Raw genomic sequence first — 22,470 nt, 5'->3', positions numbered from 1 at the left:
ATGACCCCTCCGGTTGATTGAGGGGAGGCCTGTGCCCAGCAGTGGGACGTATATAGGCTATTTAAGTTTTATGTTTATGTATGATGCTTTTTTATTCGTATAGTACGTATGCTTTGAAGAAATACACCTTTCTTTTTTTGTCGTGTGGGTTGTGAGGTGGATTACCAACCTCATCAACTGTATAAGAAATTCACTGAAAAAAAAAAACAAAACTTTGATTATAGTTTACAAAACTGAGTGACTACATAACTTTGTACTTATTACCTACTAGATTCAAATTCAAAAATATATTTATTCAATAGGTAACATAGTTACACTTTAAATCGTTAATAGGGTAGTTTCCAACTAGTCAAATCAGTTACTTTTTACTAAACGTCAAAACACGAAATTACTATAGAAATTGTAGGTACGTAATAGCAACCTGTGACGTCATAGAATACGTGATAAAATGTCGGACTTATTACTACGGTTTTCTTGATTAAAATTCATAAATAAAATAAATAGAAAAAAGTAAATCTTTTTTCGTTAGTTTTACATCTGACTTTATTTAGTAATCAGCATTTCATAATTTATCTTGAACCTAGTACGGTCACGAGCACTTTGGTACCATGTCACATTAACTTTTTTGACAAATTGAACTGTAAGTCTCACTAAATGTCAAATATTTTAGTGCGACAGAGTCCTAAAGTGGGTACATTATATTGCTCATGACTGGACACGATCCAATTACCATGATATAAACATCAGTCTACATACGTCCCGCTGGTGGGCACGAGCCCCCTCTATAAACCGGAGGGAATACTGTTGGCAAATTCAAAAAAGGAACGTCACGTCACTTTTTAAGAGAAAAACGTTTTGGCGGGTGTTCCGTCTGGGACTACGAAGAAATAAACAAGTGAAGACGATTATTGTCGAGAGAAGCGAAAGTTGAAAGACCAGTTGCTGTATTCTTTTGTATTAATATTTCTTATTATAATTTGTAGTACTTAATAATATTTGGTTTCCGTAAAAAGAGTGATTTGTGCTACTTAACATTTACTGATTAAAACTGGGTATGTTACTAATATTTACGTTTTATTGTAGAGTTTGCTAACACTATGGAATATAGTCCATCTCATAGTAATTTCGAGTTTTGACGTTTAGTAAAAAGTAACTGACTTGACTAGTATTGTTGTCTGTCCAACATACAAAAAGAATATCCGATTTGAAAATGTGTCCCATCCCTACCGCTCCGTTTTGATTCCATACAAAATGATAATATCGTTTCGAAATAGTGTGAATTCCATTAATAAATCTAAACAACGAAACGCAATCAAAATATGTACCTACTGCAGTTAAATTGTTATAAATTATAATTGATTGACTGAATTCTGCGGTTAAATGTACATAAATAAGACCACGCTTATTTCCCGTTGGGGTAGGCAGAGACTAACTAATTCCACTTACTACTACTGACACATCACATGAAGAGAATTTCTACGTACTCAGTAAGTTACTTCTTCTTCCGAATACGTTAATAAGTGTTAAAGAAACGTAAATGCTTAATCTTCTTCTTCGTGTGGGTTGTGAGGTGAATTACTAACCTCATCAACCCTGGTGTCAGGGTTACTATTGAGCCGCCAAAGGCCCCTGACATGACTCATATAACGACTACGTACTTACATCAGTAAGTAGTAGCCGGGACCAAAGATTTAACGTGTCTTCCGAAGCACGGATCATCTTAATTTCGGACAATCAGGTGATCAGCCTGTAATGTCCTAACCAAACTAGGGACCACAAAGTAATTTTTGTGATATGTCCCCACCGGGAATCGAACCCAGGACCTCCGGATCGTGAGCCTGACGCTCAAGCACTGGACCACGGAGGCCGTTAATGCTTAATTAGGCAACGCAATTGCTCAATTAACGCTTAAAAGCAAGTTGATTAAGTAACTATAACCATATATGGATTAAGTATAAATTAAATGAACTTGCGTAACTTTTTAAATTACGTTCTTTAATGTCTTTATTTGGCACTAAATAAATACACATTAAACACTTTATTTTGACAATTAATATACAGGTTATGTTAGTGACATCATAACGAACACTTAAAGGGATGATTTAGGCCATGATTCTGAACTGATATCAAGTGGAATTTTGCGTCGCAGGGTGTTAGTGACATAAGTGGCGATGGAAAATTCCACTTGATATTAACTTAGAATAATGAGCATAAATCATCCCTCTCAGTTTTCGTTACGATGACACTTACACCCCGTACAAGTACTACAAGTAACCATACAAGTACGTATGGGTGTTAGTGACACCGTAACGAATACTGAGGGGGATGATTCAGACTATGATTCTGAGATGATATCAAGCGAAATTTCATGTCGGAAAATTCATAAAATGTTAGTGTTTCCTTTAATTTATGTCAGTTCCATAATTTTATACATATATTATTAAATGTGAAATGTGATCCAAATAACAAGTAACAATTATTTTTATATATGCGTCTGTCATTAGATTGTCATCATCACCAGCCCATTAACGTCCCCACTGCTGGGGCACGGGCCTTCCCTATGGATGGATAGGGAGATCGGGCCTTAAACCACCACGCGGGACCAGTGCGGATTGGTGGTTATTAACGACTGCTAATGCAGCCGGGACCAACGGCTTAACGTGCCTTCCGAAACACCGAGGAGCTCGAGATGGAAACTTCTTTTTTTTTCTGTGGTCACCCATCCTATGACCGGCCTTTGCAGAAGTTGCTTAACTTCAACAATCGCAGACCGAACGCGTTTACCGCTGCGCCACCGGGCTCCTGATTCGATTGTACGCACGTCATTAGATTGTATTTTTAATAATTATGTACCCCGAGTAATGAGAAAGTAGGTAATTATCACGTTAAATCTGAACAGCGCCATATATACTATTTTTGCGGAACGTAGCTTGGAAAGTCTCTCATTGGAATATACTTGTGAGCTTACGTTAATGACTTATGTTATGTTTAAAAACACTTTAACCATATATATCCTTTCACTTCAAAATATTCGTGTTAAATTTCTGGTAATAAGTGTCGAAGCAATAAAGCGGGAGGCATCCGCAATTTGAACGGTATTCGAATATACGGGACCACGCGTGTGCAACGGGACACGATATCCGTTATAGATTATTGTCACGATATCAAAAGTTCCGTAAGTTAATTAAAAAATTGCGATGTCTTCCGTTACAGTTTCTTTTTAGAATTGGTAACATTTTTGATTTGAGAAACAGGACCCCGATACCGACGCCGCCGGGGCGGGGTCGACGTTTTCAATCAATCAGCGCGTATCGCTATCGTCCCACTAGGGTCGATTAATTCCTTCAAATATTTTTCCTCTCAGACGACGCCCTGAGCCGAGGTTCGCGCCCAACTAGGCACCCTCCGGCCTGTTGTCTTAAACATTGTACCGGGTGAGAGCCTTCAGCGCTCCCCATTTGTCCGGCCAACACCTCACAACTTGTATTGAGTCTAATCATCCCATTTTTATCTTCATTCAAGTGACCTGCAACTCTAGTCTAGATCTTTAGTAATATTCAGAGCAACAAATATTTTTTGTTGAGTTGTTAACACTCCCACTGCTTGGCACGGGTCTCCCCTCAGTCAACCTTAGGGGGTCACAATAACTAAATTAAATAATTTTATTCATCATCATTAACAGTTAACTATTATAATATATAATATAATATATACAGCAATGTTATATTATACCATAAATCAGATATCACAAATCAGAATCATGTATTCAACGTAATTGTCAGTCAGTGTAACATTTTTGAATTTAAGTACGTCATTTCGCAAGGTGTTATGGCTGAGGAGAAGAAATGACAAGAAACTGCAACAGCAACACATTTATAAACCAATGAGGGTACATTACAAGTTATTTAATAACTATAGGAACACATTCAATACCAGACATTTTTATCATTTAGGTAATCATTATCTTATAATAAGCTTTTTTTATGTAAAGTAAGCTTTTTTATATAACAAGATATTGCTATATACCAAATCTTTCCCCAATCAATCTTACTCCTCAGGGCTAGAATAAACTATTATTTTTCAATATATAAACGCGGGAATTCCCACAACACGCTCTGGGGAGTCCCGTCTCGTCCTACGTGAACGAATTAATTAATTACTGGTCTTAACACGAGAGGTTCACCCCCGGGACTTAAAGCCTTAATTAGGGCTTAGCTGAGTGCCGGAGGTCTAGACTAGAGTTACAGGCCACTTGAATGAAGATAAAAATGGGATAATTACACTCAATACAAGTTGTGAGGTCGTTGGAAATGTTATATTTACTTACTTACCTACGAGAACTTATTTACAATGTGATTTGATGTCCCAGGGTAGGGTTGCCATCCGTCCGGGTTCCCCGGATTTGTCCTAGTTTAGAGGGCATCCGAGGAGCGTCCGGGGATGGTTTCATTTGAAAGCCCGGTTTTAAAAAATAAAATAATGAATGAATAAAAAAGGTGATTTATGTCATTTTCAACTGTTTTTTATTACATTGAATATGTTTAAAAGATCTTGTTGACATGTCCGGTTTTTGGAATCTAAAATCCCCGGTTTTCACGCGTCTTGTCCTGTTTTCCAAATTTTAGAGATGGCAACCCTATCTTAGGGTCGCAGTAGGTAATGGTACTGACTCCAGTATACACCATCTAAGTTCATTTTAAATATATAAAAAAAGAGATGTGTAATCGACAGGCATAAAAATTATGTTTTTTTTAAAGAACGTCTATGACCATAGACGTTCTTTGTGCCGAGGTTTTTCTGGCAGCTTCTTTTCCCCGGCTATACAGGTTGTGAGAAGCTGCAGTAGTTTCAGGCGGATGAGACGTTCGTTATGTAAAAATTGACGATTCAAAGTGTAAATATGTTACTTACTGAATAAAGATATTTATGAATTTGAATTTGAATATAGAACACGTCAATTTTAAAAACTTGCCATTTCGATATCCAATGTCCAGGCGAACGAAGTCGTGGAAGGCTAGTATTTTGTCACGTTCCGGAACCTTCAGAGAAAACACGTTTTACACAGACACTACACATTGACGTTATCGTACACGCGCATCTGTGTGTGTGACGTCTGACGCCATACTAAAGTAAGACCGAGGGGAGTTGGGGTAAACCTAGCTTAGCCGCTGGTGGGGAGCGGAGAGTCCTACAAATAACGATCGCAGTGTAATAATAAGGTCGATGTTTCTAAATTTCGTCGGCAATAATGTTGTCTATGGTGTGATCGTAACCAAGATCAGCATATGACCCTACAAATAACGAGCACAGCGCAGTAATAATAAGGTCAATTTTTGTTTGAATAAAAAGTCATGAATGACGATTGTTGCATAGATGTATAATATCTCTCGTAGCGTACCTTATTTATTTTTATGGTTATGTGTAAACTTACCGGAGGTATCCCAAACTGAGAAGTTGACTCTATAATCGGCTACTGTACAGGTGTATCCGTATTTTTCAAATCCCGTCGGTGTGTATGCCTGTAACAAAAAAAAAACATTAAGTATTTTTTATTTATAAACCACTGAATTTGACTTCATGAGTTTTAATTTGTGTTTGGATCATAGGTAATTGATATCACGTGGTTTCCAGAACTTGTGCTCGGTCATAGCTTCGTCAGCTATGTTTCCCGTGTACTAGGGAGAGAGCTTTTTGCACAACCGAGCACATGTCCTGGAAACCACGTGTTTTGCTACCTGGAAATTACTTATCTATGAGCCAACCAAACCTGGATTCAAACTCATAAAGCCGACTTCTGTGGTATAGTGCCAGGAGCGGATCCAGCCTTTTAGGTCTATATGGGGGGGGGGACCAGGTCGCAGTAGTATCCGGTAGAATTGAAGTGGCCACCCATAACCCAATTTGTCGCCCACGTATAAATCCGCCCATTTGGTAAGGACTTTTCAGGCTTGAATCACCTGATTGTCCGAAAAACTAAGATGATTCCGTGCTTCGGAAGGCACGTTAAGCCGTTGATCCCGGCTATAAGCCGTAAAAACACCTGCACCAACCCGCATTGGAGCAGCGTGGTGGAGTATGCTCCATACCCCCTCCGGTTGATTGAGGGGAGGCCTGCGCCCAGCAGTAGGACGTATATAGGCTGTTTATGTTATGTGTTAAAATAAATTGCTTATTAGCTTGTGGTATTCTGATGCTTTATTTAAATAAAAAAATAATGTATAGAACCCGAGACGGGACTTGACCCCACGACCCTGCGGTATAAGTCATGCGTTCTTCGAACTGGACTGTAACGGATTTAATGTTCAAATACTTGTAATGATAATATTACTATAAAGTTACCATGAATTAGCTTTAGGTATTATTTACGCGGTTAAAACCGGGTTTAAACCAAGAACTGTAAGGAAAAGTTAACTAACTCGGGAATGGATTGCAGTAACGCGAAGTTAAATCAACTCAGACTACGGCCATGTTGGATAGGAGGTCGCGATTTTCCTAAAACCAATCTTTTTCTTCTATTTTTATTTCTGATAATGAGTTTACGGTGCAAATTCTAGTACAGTAATGAGCAATATCATGTACCCACTTTAGAACCCTGTCGCACTATCACATTTGATATTTAATGAGAGTTACGGTTTAATTTGTCAAAAAAGTTAATGTGACATGGTTTCAAAGTGTATGTACATATTAGTACTCGTGACCGTTCACACCATAACATAAACAGCCTATATACATCCTATTGCTGGGCACAGGCCTTCCCTCAATCAACCAGTACACAACATCTAATTTTATTTTAAGATATACCTGTCAGCTTATCAGCCGATAAGAAAAGGGACGGGTAAAAAACAGGCATAAAATTTATGGAACACACGTCAATTTTACGCAGAAATGTAAATCACACGTCATAAGGTTTGCAGATTAGCGAGATGCCTAATTGTTCACATCTGTCAATCATTCGTCCCTTTTTTCCTTTTCAGTTGGTAAGAAAGTGACAGGCATAACTTAAAATAAAATTAGGAGGTGTCTGCAGGAATCAGGGCCTATATTTATTATGAGCTGCCAAAGGCCCATGACATGGCTCATGTAACGACTACTAACTTACATCAGTAAGTAGTAACCGGGACTAACAGTCAACGTGCCTTCTTAAGCACGGATCATCTTACTTTCGGACAATCGGATGATCAGCCTGTAATGTCTTAACCAAACTAGGGATCACAAAGTGATTTTTCTGATATGTCCAAACAAGGATTCGAACACTGAACTGAACAAATGAGTATTCTCTTTTGGCCCACCTATGGGCCGTGTGGCATTGAACGTGCTAAAATCGCTCCCGTTTATCGCTCAGACTGCCACCCTAAGCTCACCTAAAGAGCAATGCTCCGCAAAACCCAGCTACAGAAAGTGCTCGACAAGTCCGTAAGCAAATGGTATCGGAAAGAGATGACGGCGAGTGCCTATTAAATTTTGTAGGGTTATACTTGGCTTTCCTGAATATAAAGTATTGGATCCTTCATAATATTGTTCTATTATAGAATTCATCTTACATTTTTCATCGCAAAAAAAGCAAGAGGCGAATTCGATTAATATATCGAAGGTTCCGTACAAACTTCTGTTGTTGTTGATCGTTGGGCTCACGATCCGAAGGCCCCGGGTTCGAATCCCGGTGGGGACATATCACAAAAATCACTTTGTCATCCCTAGTTTGGTTAGGAAATTACGGGCTAATCACCTGATTGTCCGAAAGTAAGATGATCCGTGCTTCGGAAGGCACGTTAAGCTGTTCTGGTCCCGGTTACTACTTACTGATATAAGTAAGTAGTCGTTACATGAGTCAGGTCAGGGGCCTTGGCGGCTCAATAGTAACCCTGACACCAGGCTTGGTGATGTTCACCTCACAACCCACACGAGAGAAGAGAAGAAGGGTTACTATTGAGCCGCCAAAGGCCCCTGACATGGCTCACGTAACGACTATGTACTTACATCAGTAAGTAGTAACCGGGACCAACGGCTTAACGTGCTGTCCGAAGAATGGATTATCTTACTTTCGAATAATCAGGTAATAGGCCTGTAATGTCCTAACCAAACTAGGGATCACAAAGTGAGTGTTGTGATATGTCCCCACCGGGATTCGATAGCCACATTTTCATACATTTTCTTGGAGGCGCCGTCATGGTGTCCTTGTAAGAAATGACCCTTATTTAAATTACGTGTACAGTGGCTTTGTAGATCGCATGAAAAGATCATTGACCTCTGAAATAAAGGTCTTAAGTCTAGACTGAAATACGTGGATTATGTCTCGACGGCTTAGAGTATTCACAGCTTTAGGTCCATTATTGATACTAATTAATCATACTTGATTGATTTATATTATAACGGCCTCTGTGGTCCAGTGGTTGAGCGTTGGACTCACGATCCGGAGGCCCCGGGTACGAATCCCGGTTTGTGATCCCTAGTTTGGTCAGGACATTACAGGCTGGTCACCTGATTGTCCGAAAGTAAGATTCTTCTTCTTCTGTGCTTCGGAAGGCACGTTAAGCAGTTGGTCCCGGTTATTATTTACCGATGTAAGTGAGTAATCGTTACATGAGCCATGTCAGGGGCATTTGGCGGCTCAATCATAACCCTGACAACAGGTTTGATGAGGCTGGTATTCCGCCTCACAACCCACACGATTAGAAGAAGATTTACTTATATATAAGTTTCAGGTAAAATATGTGTTAGACAATATTGAAACAATAGCCATTTTTAATACGAAAACGGACATTATGAAATCGTTTAGTGACAGGTAACTGGTGATCAGGGGGATAAAAAGGCTACAAGGAAGCAATTCATTTAAAAAAAAAAATAAAATAAAAAAAAAGTAAAATATTGCCATTTGACATTTGCGCATAAAAAAGTAAGTGCGCAATGCAAACAAATGTCAAATAGCAATATTGCTTTTCTAGATGAATTGGTTTGATGCGACATTTTTAACCCCCCAGATCCATCATATTAGAAATGACCCATCTGTCGGTTTTTACGACACGCCCGAGAAGATAAGAAGCAGATATTTTTGTTTGCTTTTTAACCCTAATAGTAGGTGGGTAGCATTTTAAACCCACATTTTATTGGAAACCGACATTCCCGAGGAATGCATTTTTTGGAAGTATGTGACCTAATTTGTATTGGGCTGGGTTTCCTTAGCGGTTTGGAAAGTCAGGCAGGCAGTCGTTTCTGTAAAAAACCGGACCTGTCAAATCTTCAGGTTAGGTAAGCGGACCCTGTGAAAAACGGGATAAAGCTGGGGAGATTATGATGATGATGTAGGTAGCATTTTGTCAAAAAAATATTTCGACAAAGAACCTTAAAACAACATTCTACGAGATGTCTATAAGGTCGTTATGTCGCGAAATATTGCACTTTTATAACAGTATCCGTTCAGAAATATTCGCCCAGCGCTTAGGTAAGAAGAAATGGAATCGAAAGAGGTTTTATTTATACTGTTTTTGAACGAAATTGCTAGTTGAGCGTGGCACGCGAAAAGAAAATGGTGCTCGTATTCGAAATTTAAAATTTTGCAACGAAGAAAGTGGACAGGAAGAACTGACTGAATACGAAATTTTCAAATTCTTTTCTAGGTTGAAAATAAAAACACACTGTTCACATTTTATCCTTGTGGTTATTTTTAATAATAATTTATTAACTTTATACCCTATAAATAAGTAGCCATTTTAGAAAATCAATGAGTAGTTTTCGAGGTTAGCGCGTAGGTAGGTAACTTCCTTTTTTTATAGTGCTGCGTAATAGCTTACGTTATTCTGAGGTTATTATTATGAACAGCTGTTCATATTTATTTGTTAAATGTATCATCGTAGGTATTGCGGCCAAGTAGTTATAATGCCATCTGCGGCAAATCTACAATAAGTCACATCAAAAAAAAAAATTATATAATAATATAATATCGTACGTAGGTACCTAATTTATTAATATTTAATTATACCTAACCTAATATTTTTGATCGAAAACGCACAATCATGAAATTATTATCATTAAATATTGATGTTGTTTTATATTATTTATCTAAGTATTATCGTTTTTTTTTCTTCAAATAACTCTGAAAGATAAGATAAATATAAAAACAATGTTATTAGTGGCTGTTTGTACAAGTGAATCCGTTATTTCGCACAGTCTCGCATCATCCCGTATGGTCTAGTGGCTAGGATACCTGGCTTTCACCCAGGAGGCTCGGGTTCGATTCCCGGTACGGGAACTTTTTACAAAAAGTTTTTTTATGGTTCATTACTAATGCAATGGCAAACGAAATATCCGTAAATATTACATTTTCTATAATAATTGAAACTACAGATACGTTTTGACGTTTTCTCACGGCTATGAGCTATCATCAGGTAGCGAGTTTTTTATGAGGCCCTTTTGTACAGATCGTGAAAGTTGGCATAAAAAAGACTTCGCTTTCAATTTGTCATCTTTTATTTTGTTTTTGTAAACGTTTTGAATCACTGACATTCTATTTTGAAGCTTTATTTTGATGGAGATTGTATAATTGCTTCGATTGGATTGGTGGGATTATTTCCGATTTTATTATCCTTTTTTTCTTCACAGCTCGTGGCATTACATTACGTATTACTTTATAATCTGTGACATTACTGACAGTTACGCTACGCTTTACTTGTGTGGCAACGGTTAAAACGCACTCAGCCTCCGATAACTTTTCCCCTCACCTGTTATTATCCCGACGAATTTCACCCATTTCGTATTTATTTACATAGTAATAAATGTCAGGAGTTAATTTGTACATTTCTCACATGAATATTCTGGAAGTTTCGAAATGTTTGGAGCTAGAAGTTGGAACAATTTACGTTACGAATGCGAATACGGTTGTATTGTACTGTTGATTTTATGTGAAATAAATTCTAAGTAAGTACGGTAGATCTCGATTCTCAAGTCAACTCGGATGGGAATTTTCTATCTATTCTTTTTTCAAAGTATATTTATATTGTACCCAATAAAGAAAGCAGTTATATACTTACCTAAGAATATTTCGCACATTCGAGTTAATTAGCAAAATACCTGTGCAATTTTTACTTAAATAAAATATAGCATACCTATCCGTAAAACCCTTAGCATGCCAATGGCCCATGATAAAATTGCGAATAAAAAGTTACAACACAAATAAGTTTTCATTATTATTAATTTAGTGAGTGGAAAAATATCAAAAATATTTTAATTTACGAGGTTCTTAAAATAGACGTACGAAATTATTTTTAAATAGCCGTTAAGTAAGAAATATAAAATGATTTATTTCTCTATTTAATGGCTTTTGCGGTAAAAAATTTAAGCAATCGTGGCCAGTAAAATTATGTTATTAGTTACTTTTGAAAATTTTTTGGAAATAAACCTTTTTAGAATGTACTTATATAACTTTGTTTCGTCACTTTTACACGTAGATTCCATATTATAATAGCACAGAATTTATAGGTATTGTAATTTGTAATAGTAGGGCGGCTCTGTGGTCAAATTTTTTCATGTTCTGATTTGTGATGTGACCGGATATAAAGAGCCCTAGAGCCTAACAGGATGATGAAAAAGGTTTACAGCTTTTTTATCTTGCAATGTGGAAACGTCAGTTGGTTACCGTGGACTTTGTTGGAGGTCTTATGTCACCACTTTAAGTTGACCTCCCCTTCCATAGATCAGCGGAACATTAATAAACCTTCTAAAATTGGTTGTTTTATTCTTTTTTCAAACAGCCAAATTATGAAGATCTTTACCGCTATTATATTTAAGGGTAAAGTGGGATCTTTATAAAGTGGCCCTAAGCATTTTGTATAGCCATTTTGAGAGACCGCTGTTTTGGTACTTTGTGGGTGCATTAATGGGTCTTTCGAGATTGGGTTTTAATGAGAGCAACTCATTATTTAATGAATGCAACGGGAAGCTGGGATAAAGTTTCGAATTTTGAATGCGGCTTGAATGGCTTGCTTGGTTTCAATAGTTAGCCTGGGAGCTGAGAGCACAAATTTTACGGTGAAGTTCAATACAAAGTTCGTACGATAAATTATTTAATAAGTAGTCACTGCAGTCCTGTGGTCACTTCTTCTTTTTATCGTGTGAGTTGTGAGGTGGAATATCAACCTCATCAGCCCTGGTATCAGGGTTATTATTGAGCCGCCAAAGGCCCCTGATATGGCTCATGTAACGACTACATACATCAGTAAGTAGTAACCGAGAGCAACGGCTTAACGTGCCTTCTGAATCACGGATCATCTTAGTTCCGGACAATCAGGTGATCAGCCTGTAATGTCGTAACCAAACTTGGGATCACAAAGTGATTTTTGTGTTATGTCCGGGATTCGAACCCGGGGCCTTCGGATCGTGAGGCCAACGCTCAACCACTGGACCAAGGAGGTCAATCATAAATGATTATCACGTGCTCGCACGAATTACTATGTGCATAATATTCGTCTTCCATCTTAAGACTTAGTTTTTGGTTAAAAGTTGTCTTCTGACTACTCTTTCGTAGCTCTGCCCACGCCTTTAGACATCACGGGCGTGAGTTCACGTATTGTAGAAGCTAGAACTCCTGACATTGACTTTGTTTTGAATAGTTTACTTTCCCAGCAGAGTTCTTCAAAGAGAAATCTTTGTTTGGTTCTAACTCTTTCTTTGTTGTATAGTATCTCTTTGTATCTTTGTATGCAGGAAATCCAAGTTTCGGTTGTTTGGCAAAGGTTTTATATGTTTCCCAGTGTCTGGGTATCACGCGATGGCCCAGCGCCTTAGCTAACTTCCAAACGATTATGACAATGGTTTTTTTTTTAATTTAAAATTACAACAAACAACAACAACATGATGGACTGATGTTATAAGCGATAGGCTGATCCCTTATCACCATAAAGTTCATCATGTCCAGCTTACGACATCGTATCAACAGTGGCTGCAAGTTGTCTTTGATTAATTGTGGCTCTGTCCACCCCGGTGGGCGTGAGTTTATGTATGTATGTAATTTAAAATTCTTTATTCGGACTAAATAGGGTTTTGCAGATGTTACATTGCATCGTGAGGAAACCCACATTCCTGAGAAATGCACTTCCGGAGGTATGTGGCCTAATCTGTATTAGGCTGGTTTTCCATTCGCCGGTCAGACAGGCAGGCTGGTCACCTGATTGTCCGAAAGTAAGATGACCCGTGCTTCGGAAGGCACGTTAAGCCGTTGGTCCCGGTTACTACTTACTGATGTAAGTAAGTAGTCGATACATAAGCCATGTCAGGGGCCTTGGGCGTTCAGTAATAACCCTGACACCAGGGTTGATGAGGTTGGTACTCCGCCTCACAACTCACACGATAGAAGAAGAGTTATGATCCAAACATGAATTAGAAAAAAATCGAAACTCATTGGTTGAGTCTTGTGGTGGATTTGAACCTACGAACACACGATGAGACTCAAGCTTTCATCCGAATAGGCTACCAGGGCTCAACAAAAAAGAAGAATAACAGCCGATTTCTCAATAGTTAATTTGTTTTTTTTTTTTAATTTGCCATTCCATATACATCATAAACTGACGCCTATTGCTTTGGGTAAGCAGAGACTATGGAATTCCATTTGCTTCGATCCTGACGCACTTCTTGCTTCCTCCACATTCATCATTCGTTTCATACACGCGCGCCGGTTCAGAATAGATCGTACTGAACCTTTTCTAAGGACATCTCCAATTTGGTCAATGTACATCCTTCTAGGTCTTCCTCTGCCAGCCCTAGCACCAACCTTCGCTTTATATACTGCTTTCGTAATCCTATTATCCTTCTGCTCTATGTGTCTAAACCAACTTCACATTCCCTTCTCAATCTCAGTCACTATAGCATATTTTACACCACATCTCTCTCTTATCACACTGTTTCTTACTCTATCACTCAATTTAACACCGCAGATGCTACGCAACGACTTCATTTCTACGGCATTAATTGTACTTTCACACTTCTTCTTTTTATTGAAGAATCAGCCCAATATATATATAATAATGGTATAATTGTATTGTACAATCGATAGTACATTGTAATTTATACATTCATACAACTTGTGAGTTGTGAGCCATAATCGATATTTGAACAATTCAAACGCTGCAATATTCCGCGAGTTGAGAACTATTTAAATCGATACTGACTGGCTGGCTCACTGTTTGTTGTATAATTCAAACAGTGCTTACTCTTCTATAATATTTACTTATGAAAGTGTGCAGGGAGGTTAAAAAGGCCACATCGAAGCAATTCATCTAAAAAAGCAATGTTACAATTTGACATTTGCGTAAGTGAGTAGAATCATCATCATCAGCCCATTAACGTCCCCACTGCTGGGGCACGGGCCTTCCCTATGGATGGATAGGGAGATCGGATCTTAAACCATCACGCGGGCCCGTGCGGATTGATGGTTATTAACGACTGCTAATGCAGCCGGGACCAACGGCTTAACGTGCCTTCCGAAGCACAGAGGAGCTCGAGATGTAACCTTTTTTTTCGTGGTCACCCATCCTATGACCGGAGCGCATTTACCGCTGCGCCACCGAGCTCCAATTGAGTAGAATATAACTAGGGAATGCAATCCCGATCTCGCGGGATGTCGTCAAATTTTTCGGGATCAATCCCGATATATAACGAGATTCCGTTCGAGATTGACGGGATTGGGCGGCAGCAGCTTATTTAGAAAGAAAGAAAGAAAGAAACATTTATTACGCGGGGTTTTTATCTACGCGGGTAGCTTTGTTTTTTTACGTAGCTACTTTCAAAATCACCCGTAACTACTTTCTAATCTCCTTAAGTTAAACTTTTTGTTATGATAATGCTAATTTCGAAAGAAAACTTAATTATTTAGTTCATTATATTGGAGATTAAAGGTTTTTGATTTCTTTTACAAAATATTTTCTTTTAATTATCCTCACTATCATCACAAACAAGCAGTTTTCAGCCATTTTAACTTTACATTTTTTATAAACTACGCGAGATCCCGAAAAATTCGGTATCTACCGGGATTGATATTTAGGCCTGTGCTGGATTTGGACCTGCGACCTCAAAGTGAGAGGAAAGCGTTCTACCACTGGGCTACTACAAGAGATGATGATGTATGTTTGAAAAGAGATAATTTTTAATAATTACTTAACATTACTCAGATGATAGCGAGTATGTTTCACTTACGTTGTTTCAACACAATGCCTTTGTATCATCAGTTTAATTAGTAGCAATTATTTCAATGCTACATGACATCAGTCGGTATAGCCGTTATGAGTCTCAGGAACAGAAATAACTGACAATAACACAAGCTCACGACTATATCCCTATTGGGGTGGTCAGAGGGACATCCAGGAATCTGGAACTGAACTTTGAAAAACCATTCATCGTTCTTATCTGTAGTCGTTAAGCGTTGGGATGTGCTGGTGTGTGCTGTGTGTGTGTGCGCGTGCGTGCGTGCGTGCGTGTGTGTGTGTGTGCGTGCGTGCGTGTGTGCGTGCGCGCGTACGTGCGTGCGTGCGTGCGTGCGTGCGTTCGTGCGTGCGTGCGTGCGTGCGTGTGTGCGTGTGTGTGTGTGTGTATGCGTGAGCGAGTTCGAGTTCCTGGGTTCGAGTCTCGGTGGAAACACATTCTAACAAAAAAATCACTCCGTGAGACTGTTCTGGGTTTGCTGAATACATTACAGTCTAATGTGACCTGATTGTCCGAAAAATAAGACAATTTCGTTCTTCGGAGGTCACTTTCAGCAAAAATAAGGAAATAAGTATATAGTGAGCCATGTCAGTGGCATTTGGCGACTCAGTAATAGGTAACCCTGACATAAAAGGTCGATTATAAATCTACCCACACGAGAAAACAAGTATTGGATAACGTGAAAATAAGATAAATAAGTAACCTATTTACTAGACAGTAATCTTATAAAGACGGTAAGTGATATGAGCATTTGCCCAATGTTAAGTACACACTGCTAATGCTCTACAAATTATGAAATAAAAAACCGTTCTATATTTGAAAACTAAAAGAGAAAGAAGGTTTAAAAAGTAAATAATCAGAAAACCGCGCTATTCTTTCCCCGCAAAATCAGTCTGTTTTCTATTACGAACTCCGGGAACATGCGACAAAAAAGGCTAATCACTCCGCGCAACAAGAATAAAATACGAAAAAAGAAAAATACATTGGCAGCCCCAACACGTGAAGCCTTGTTGTCTAAGCACTAAGGTTTCGTTTTCCAAGGCAATTTATTAGTAAAACTGGCCAGTGTGGATTCAATACGAAAGGAAAGAGTGTTTGTAAAGGTAATCAACTAAACTAGTCTGCATTGAGAAGCCGCCATTGTAAATTCAGTTTTGGAATAAAGAAATTGAAGATTCGAATCTGAATTTTGAATCCCTTCAAATATCTAATAGGGTTCCTTAATAGGTATTTCATGGCGTGGTTTTTTTTTATTTAAGTACTATCGGACTAGATTTGAGTACCTAGATGACATTTATATGCTACACTGCTTTTTATGTTTAGGTATCGGTTTATATCCACATTATACTCTCCTAAAACAGCTTGAATAGAATGACAACTGTCAGAACAGTGGGTAGAGATATTTCTTTTTGTCCTTGTTTTCCCCGAAGGGCAAGGCAAAGGGAACTATGCCCATACAGCCAAGTCTTATGTATTTTTTTCTTGATGTTTAATGAAATGATGAAAGGTGATGACGATGAATGATGAAACCTGAACTACTTCGAACCCCAAACGAATTCTCTCACAAGTGATGAAGCGGCTTCTTGGTAACAGATAACACAATCGCGAATGTTTTCCGATTAACTTAATGCGATCATTAACCACAAAACACCACTTCGTATTCATTATTTAGATTATTCAATGAAGAAAGCAACCATGTCTTTCACGTTCCCGCCAAAAGCTTGGGTAGAGGTACATTAATAAGTACATACATTTGCGTGAAATGTAGGTAACAACTAGGTTACCAGTAAAGTAACCCTATACCCTGTTGTGTTGTCAAAATTAAATATAGCCATGGAACTGACTTAAACTAACTAACTAACTAACTAACTAACAACTTATTAACTGTGTAAAGATACGGATTACCCATGTAGATTACGAGATAAATTCCAACCGAATGAATGATTGAAAAAGCACCTTTGTAAAATCCATTCATAAAATATTCATTGAATTAAATAAAATTCAGAAGATATTTACAAAAGGTTGAATTTTTATTGCTAATTTTGCAGTCATCACTTTGAGAACGTTGATGCATTGTTTCGCCCGGGAGGGGCGGTGGGGCAAGGGGGGGGGGGGTGTTGGGTTTGGGGGGGGGTCTGTCTGTTTTCTTTGTACGTTCCTTGTGTCTGTTTTATAGAGTAGTACAAATAAATAAATGATTCTGAGTTGATATAAATATTTTTTTCAAATGGAATATCCGGTCGAAAATTCATGATATTTTGTTTTTTATGACTGTTATTTTCAGTCTCATAATAATATTGTGTATTAAGTTTCATAGCTCGTTTCATTGAGGAGCTCGGTGGCGCAGCGGTCAACGCGCTCGGTCTGCGATTGTTGAAGTAAAGCAACTTTCGCAAAGGCCGGTCATAGGATGGGTGACCACAAAAAAAAGAAAAAAGTTTTCATCTAGAGTTCCTCCGTGCTTCGGAAGGCACGTTAAGCCGTTGGTCCCGGCTGCATTAGCAGTCGTTAATAACCATCAATCCGCACTGGGCCCGCGTGATGGTTTAAGGCCCGAACTTCCTATCCATCCATAGGGAAGGCCCGTGCCCCAGCAGTGGGGACGTTAATGGGCTGATGATGAAGTTTCATAGAAGCCAAATTTAAAATAATGAAATATAAATGACAAATCATTGAAAACCTATATTTTTTTGTATAATATCTTAGAGACGTTAATGACACACATAATTTGACGCTTTTATCTATCGCGGGGTCGACAGAATCAGAAGTCACCAGAGTACAATTTGCAACCACACTTGGTAGACAGGTATTCCTGGTACAACGCAATCACAATTGGTAGACCGCTTGCCTCTCACTTCAAAGTGGTCGCTGGTCTCAGTTATTTATTTATTAGTTATTGCTTACTGATATAAGTACGGTCACGGTCATCAATATGCATACATTTTGATACTATGTAGGAAACATGATTTTTTTGATAAAAAAACACAATCACTATCACTAAATGACAAATATGGTACATTATATTGCTCATAACTGTACCTACATAGTTGTTACATGAGCCATGTCAGGGGCCTCTGGCCGCTCAATAATAATAATAAACTAGTAGGTAAGTGTATAGAAATACCAACGGATAGTCACATCACATTGGAGCGAATATTCGTTTATTTTTCTTATCTGAACAGCCAATACTAATAAGTACTTAACGGTAAAAATACCGCATTTTTCAAACACCAAACAGGCACCCCATTCACAACCTGTTCCCACAAATAATCCCCGAAAAGCGAGTCAAGTGTGTACCTAAAAAAACCTTTAGCGCCATTCGAAGAATGCGTGAACAATTCTAAAATGGCGGGAAGAGGAATTCCAAGATGGCTGATGTATTAGGTTGGGATAGGACGGTAAAGAGCAAAGGCGTGCTTCATATACAACCACATGTGGACTCTTTTTTTTCGTTTCTACAGGCTGTTTCGCATTAGGAAGATTATAATATTTTTCTTTTAAATTATGATTAGTAAGTAGTAAACGTTTTATTGTCACTTTTACTTTGTTTGAAGAACTATGGAATTAGAAGGAATAAGCAAAGACGAAAATAATAATAACCTTCAAAACTGTAATAAGTTTCTTTACCAAGTGAAAATTGCAGACCCTTATAATAACCTTAACTTTTACAAGCAACTTTTGTTTGACTTTGCATCCGTAGGTACCTGGTTGTCATGGCAATAGAGGAAACTTGGTCAATAATAATCTAATCTAAAACTGTAGGTAACTGAATCACTGTTTCCCGTATTCGTTAATTAATAGTATTAATACAGACATATCTATCCGTGCTCACAGTGATAGATAATACGCTGAATGTCGAATTCCGAGAATTCGGTTAGAATTCGTTGCCTAGGAACGCTATCCAATGACTGTTAAAACATCGAAACACTTCCGAAGTTTTATTAAAACAAGCTCGAAAATGGAAAGAAAACAAACACGAGTTTTACATTTAAAAATTGAATTTGGAACATTTACATTCAGAATTAAAAAGCCATTGTAAAGTGGCATTTGTTTTTATTCCTCATTTTTATGATAATCTTTACGAAACATAAACTTGAGCTATGAGTCGATATTTTTCGCAGCGGGCAAAACGACAAGTAATTAAAACACTAAAATTAAAAAAACGAAAAATTGCTTCCATTTTCAAACCACTCTGTAGAACGCCGCTTAGTGAATGGCCGTCGGTCGTCACCCATTGGAAAGAGCACACACTTCTAGGAATATTATATAAAATGTTCTTCGGAGAACTTGCTCTCCAGCGATAATTAATACCTGCGTAGGTATTGTTGGGCTGTCAATAAGTTATTAATGGTGTGAAGAAAGGGACTATAGGACCATATTCTTTTTAACATCATGAACTAATAATACGCACTTGTATGTATATTGTAGGTATATTTAAAGAATCGGTTAATAACCTGTTTGCTTTTATATTAGACAGATAGATTAAAAGGCCACATCGGAGTAATAAATTTATCCTAAAAAGAAATATTGCTATTTTACATTGCGCACTTATTTTTAAAGACATTAGATTTTATTCTTAGCTAACCACAGCGAGTTTTTTATTTACGACTCTATATTTTCATTGCGATTAAATCATTATTTTATACCTGCCTACGGCTACGTACGTATGTGCGTCTGTTGTAACCTAACCTAACTTCTAAACCACCATACAGCATAAGAACAAATGAGGTAACTATGTTAATTCACGCTAAATTCAAAGTAGCACCCTCTAGAGGACATAAATTGAGGACTTAAAAATTGGCTATCAAATGAAAAGGTTTAATTTGCTCATGTCAAATATGTACAATTACTAGTTTTTATATGCGGGTTTTCTTGTATTTACTTGATAATTACCTCGAATTTATGGCCGTGGTCGTATGTTATCTGTCCTAAAAATTTGCCACGTCACTATTCGAATTTCGAAAGAATTTCAGAGAAATATACCAATTTTCTTTCATATTTTTAGAGCGTGGTTTTTCCGTAGTCGGGTTTTAGTTTTAAAACTTATTTTTTTTTGTAATACATAACCAAAGTTTTGCTTAATATTCCTGTGTCTATGCAGGAAAAAGTACCTATTGCATTATCAGAATATCTTACTTAACGTCGCTTTATACTTAGGGGCCGTCCATTAATCATGTGATGTTTTTTTTTCTTTTTTACCTCCCCCTTTTTACCTCCCCCCCTACCCCTTGGCGATACATGGTGAGGTTCAAGACTACACCCCCCCCCCCCCCTATCCTGTATCACGTGTATTTTTAGTACCTACCAAAATAATTGCACGAAACGCCGCTTTTCGGTTCAATATCGCGCGTTAGCCGAAAAAATAAATACTCGTGATATATTACTACACCCCCCCCCCCCTACCCCTCATGATATTTCGTGATTTTTTCATGGACCCCTCCCCCCTCTCGAGACTCGCATGATTAATGGACGGCCCCTTAGTGGAAACCACGTAAGCGCCATTTTGAAAAATCAAATGCCGATGTGAATTCAAAATGGCGCCTTCGTGTTTTTATGATAATCCCCGACTATCCGTATTATAATTATGAGGGAGACACAATCATCATCTCCCGAGCATTATCCCGATTTTTCACAGGGTCTGCTTACCCAACCTGAAGTTTTGACAGGTCCGGTCTTTTTCAGAAGCGACTGCCTGTCTGACCTTCCAACCCGCGAAGGGAAAACCAGCCCAATATAGGTTAGGTCACATACCTCCGAAAATGCATTTCTCGGGAACGTGGGCTTTTTCACGATGTTTTCCTTCACCGCTGAGCACGTGATAATGATTTATGATTCTATACATGAATTAGGAAACAAATTCGACAATCATTGGTTTAGGGTGCTAGTTTCGAACCTGTGACCTCAAAGTGAGAGGCAAGCGTTCTACCAACTTAGCTACCACGGCTGGCGTGTTTTCATGATAATTAATACTTATCTACGAACGGCGAAACTCCTAACTCAATCCCCGACTATACGTACCTATTACAATCATGAGGGACAGAATGTAACGAATTTATTAATTTAAAATCAAGTTAGCTATGTGAAAATTATTAATTCTAACTTACACCAGTCGGATCCGTCCCTACTAATGGAAATCGATCGTTTCCCAAGATGCTTATAAATGTGACGTAATTATGTAGCGTTGATGGAAAATGTACGTACCTCCTTACTATATCAATTAGATCCAATAATCAGGTTAGGTATCACTTACAATACCTACATCCAGCATGTTGTTAATAGAATCTGTAGCCGTAGTATGGATACGTAGGTATGTATATGTAGCCGGAGTATGGTTTGGGCATATCACAAAAATCACTTTGTGATGCCCAGTTTGGTTGGGACATTACAGGATGATCACCTCATTGTCCGAAAGTAAGATGATCCGTGCTTCGGAAGGCACGTTAAATCGTTGGCCCCGGTCACTACTCAGGGGCCTTTGGCAGCTCAATAATAACCCTGACACCAGGGTTGCTGAGGTTGGTAATCCACCTCACAACCCACACGATAGAAGAAGAATTGGTACTTGACAGTTTTCGGATAAGCATTTAAAAAAAATGAAACATTTATTTTATACCTCTTAAAGTTTTTATTTACTCGAAAAAGCTTTTATGTAATAGAAAAAAACATATTTTTCTTATTTAACGTCAAATTTCGCGCGAAAACGTTTGGTCACGTGTCATTTTGCTCAGTAACGTCACATTTCAATAACCAAAGAAACTGTCAATCAAACGGTATAAACCTGACAGATCGTTTTTGTTTATTTTGCGAAATGTGACGGCACACGAAGCTCAATCATGGCCGCTCGTGTTTCGGGTCTTGTAATATACAGATAAAAAATCGCATTCTTAGGGTGGCTTGCGTAAGGGTCTTTAAACATGTTTAGTGGCCCACTAAACATGTTTAAAGACCCTTACGCAAGCCACCCTTATTTCGTAAAAATAAAATATTTAAAAATTACCATAATAAAAAAGAACTGTTGGATCGTAAAAAGATAAACTACCATATCCGACATATTTCATATTTTATTGTTACAACTGTTAAGTAGTCAATTGAAGCAGCGATCTTGGCTACGATATTTGAACGAATGGAATTGGTTTATAGTCATTTTTGTGTATTTCTGTCTCTGTAGTTGATTGTTAAAATCACACACGTAATCATAGCATGTTAAAATAGGGGTATTTCACATTTCAATAAAATCTAAATAAACTATAATAGCTATGCATTTGAAACTTCCGGAGAATTTGG

General features: G+C 38.0%; 1 protein-coding gene and 1 non-coding gene across 4 annotated transcripts in view; one reads left to right on the top strand and one right to left on the bottom strand.

Annotated features, from left to right (window-relative positions):
• LOC126373876 (uncharacterized) overlaps nt 1-22,470 on the bottom strand; it is a 162,163-nt gene that overhangs the window by 19,450 nt on the left and 120,243 nt on the right. For all 3 annotated transcript variants that reach the window (XM_050020229.1, XM_050020228.1, XM_050020226.1), the window contains one exon: nt 5,432-5,519. In XM_050020229.1, the coding sequence (XP_049876186.1) occupies nt 5,432-5,519 (88 nt within the window). The remainder of the gene's footprint in view (nt 1-5,431; nt 5,520-22,470) is intronic.
• Trnae-uuc (transfer RNA glutamic acid (anticodon UUC)) lies at nt 10,175-10,246 on the top strand. Its single transcript has one exon. It is a non-coding gene; the product is annotated as a tRNA-Glu (tRNA).

The sequence above is a fragment of the Pectinophora gossypiella genome, chromosome 16 (assembly GCF_024362695.1).
Source record: "Pectinophora gossypiella chromosome 16, ilPecGoss1.1, whole genome shotgun sequence".
NCBI lineage: Eukaryota > Metazoa > Arthropoda > Insecta > Lepidoptera > Gelechiidae > Pectinophora > Pectinophora gossypiella.
This window is presented reverse-complemented; position numbering and strand designations above follow the sequence as displayed.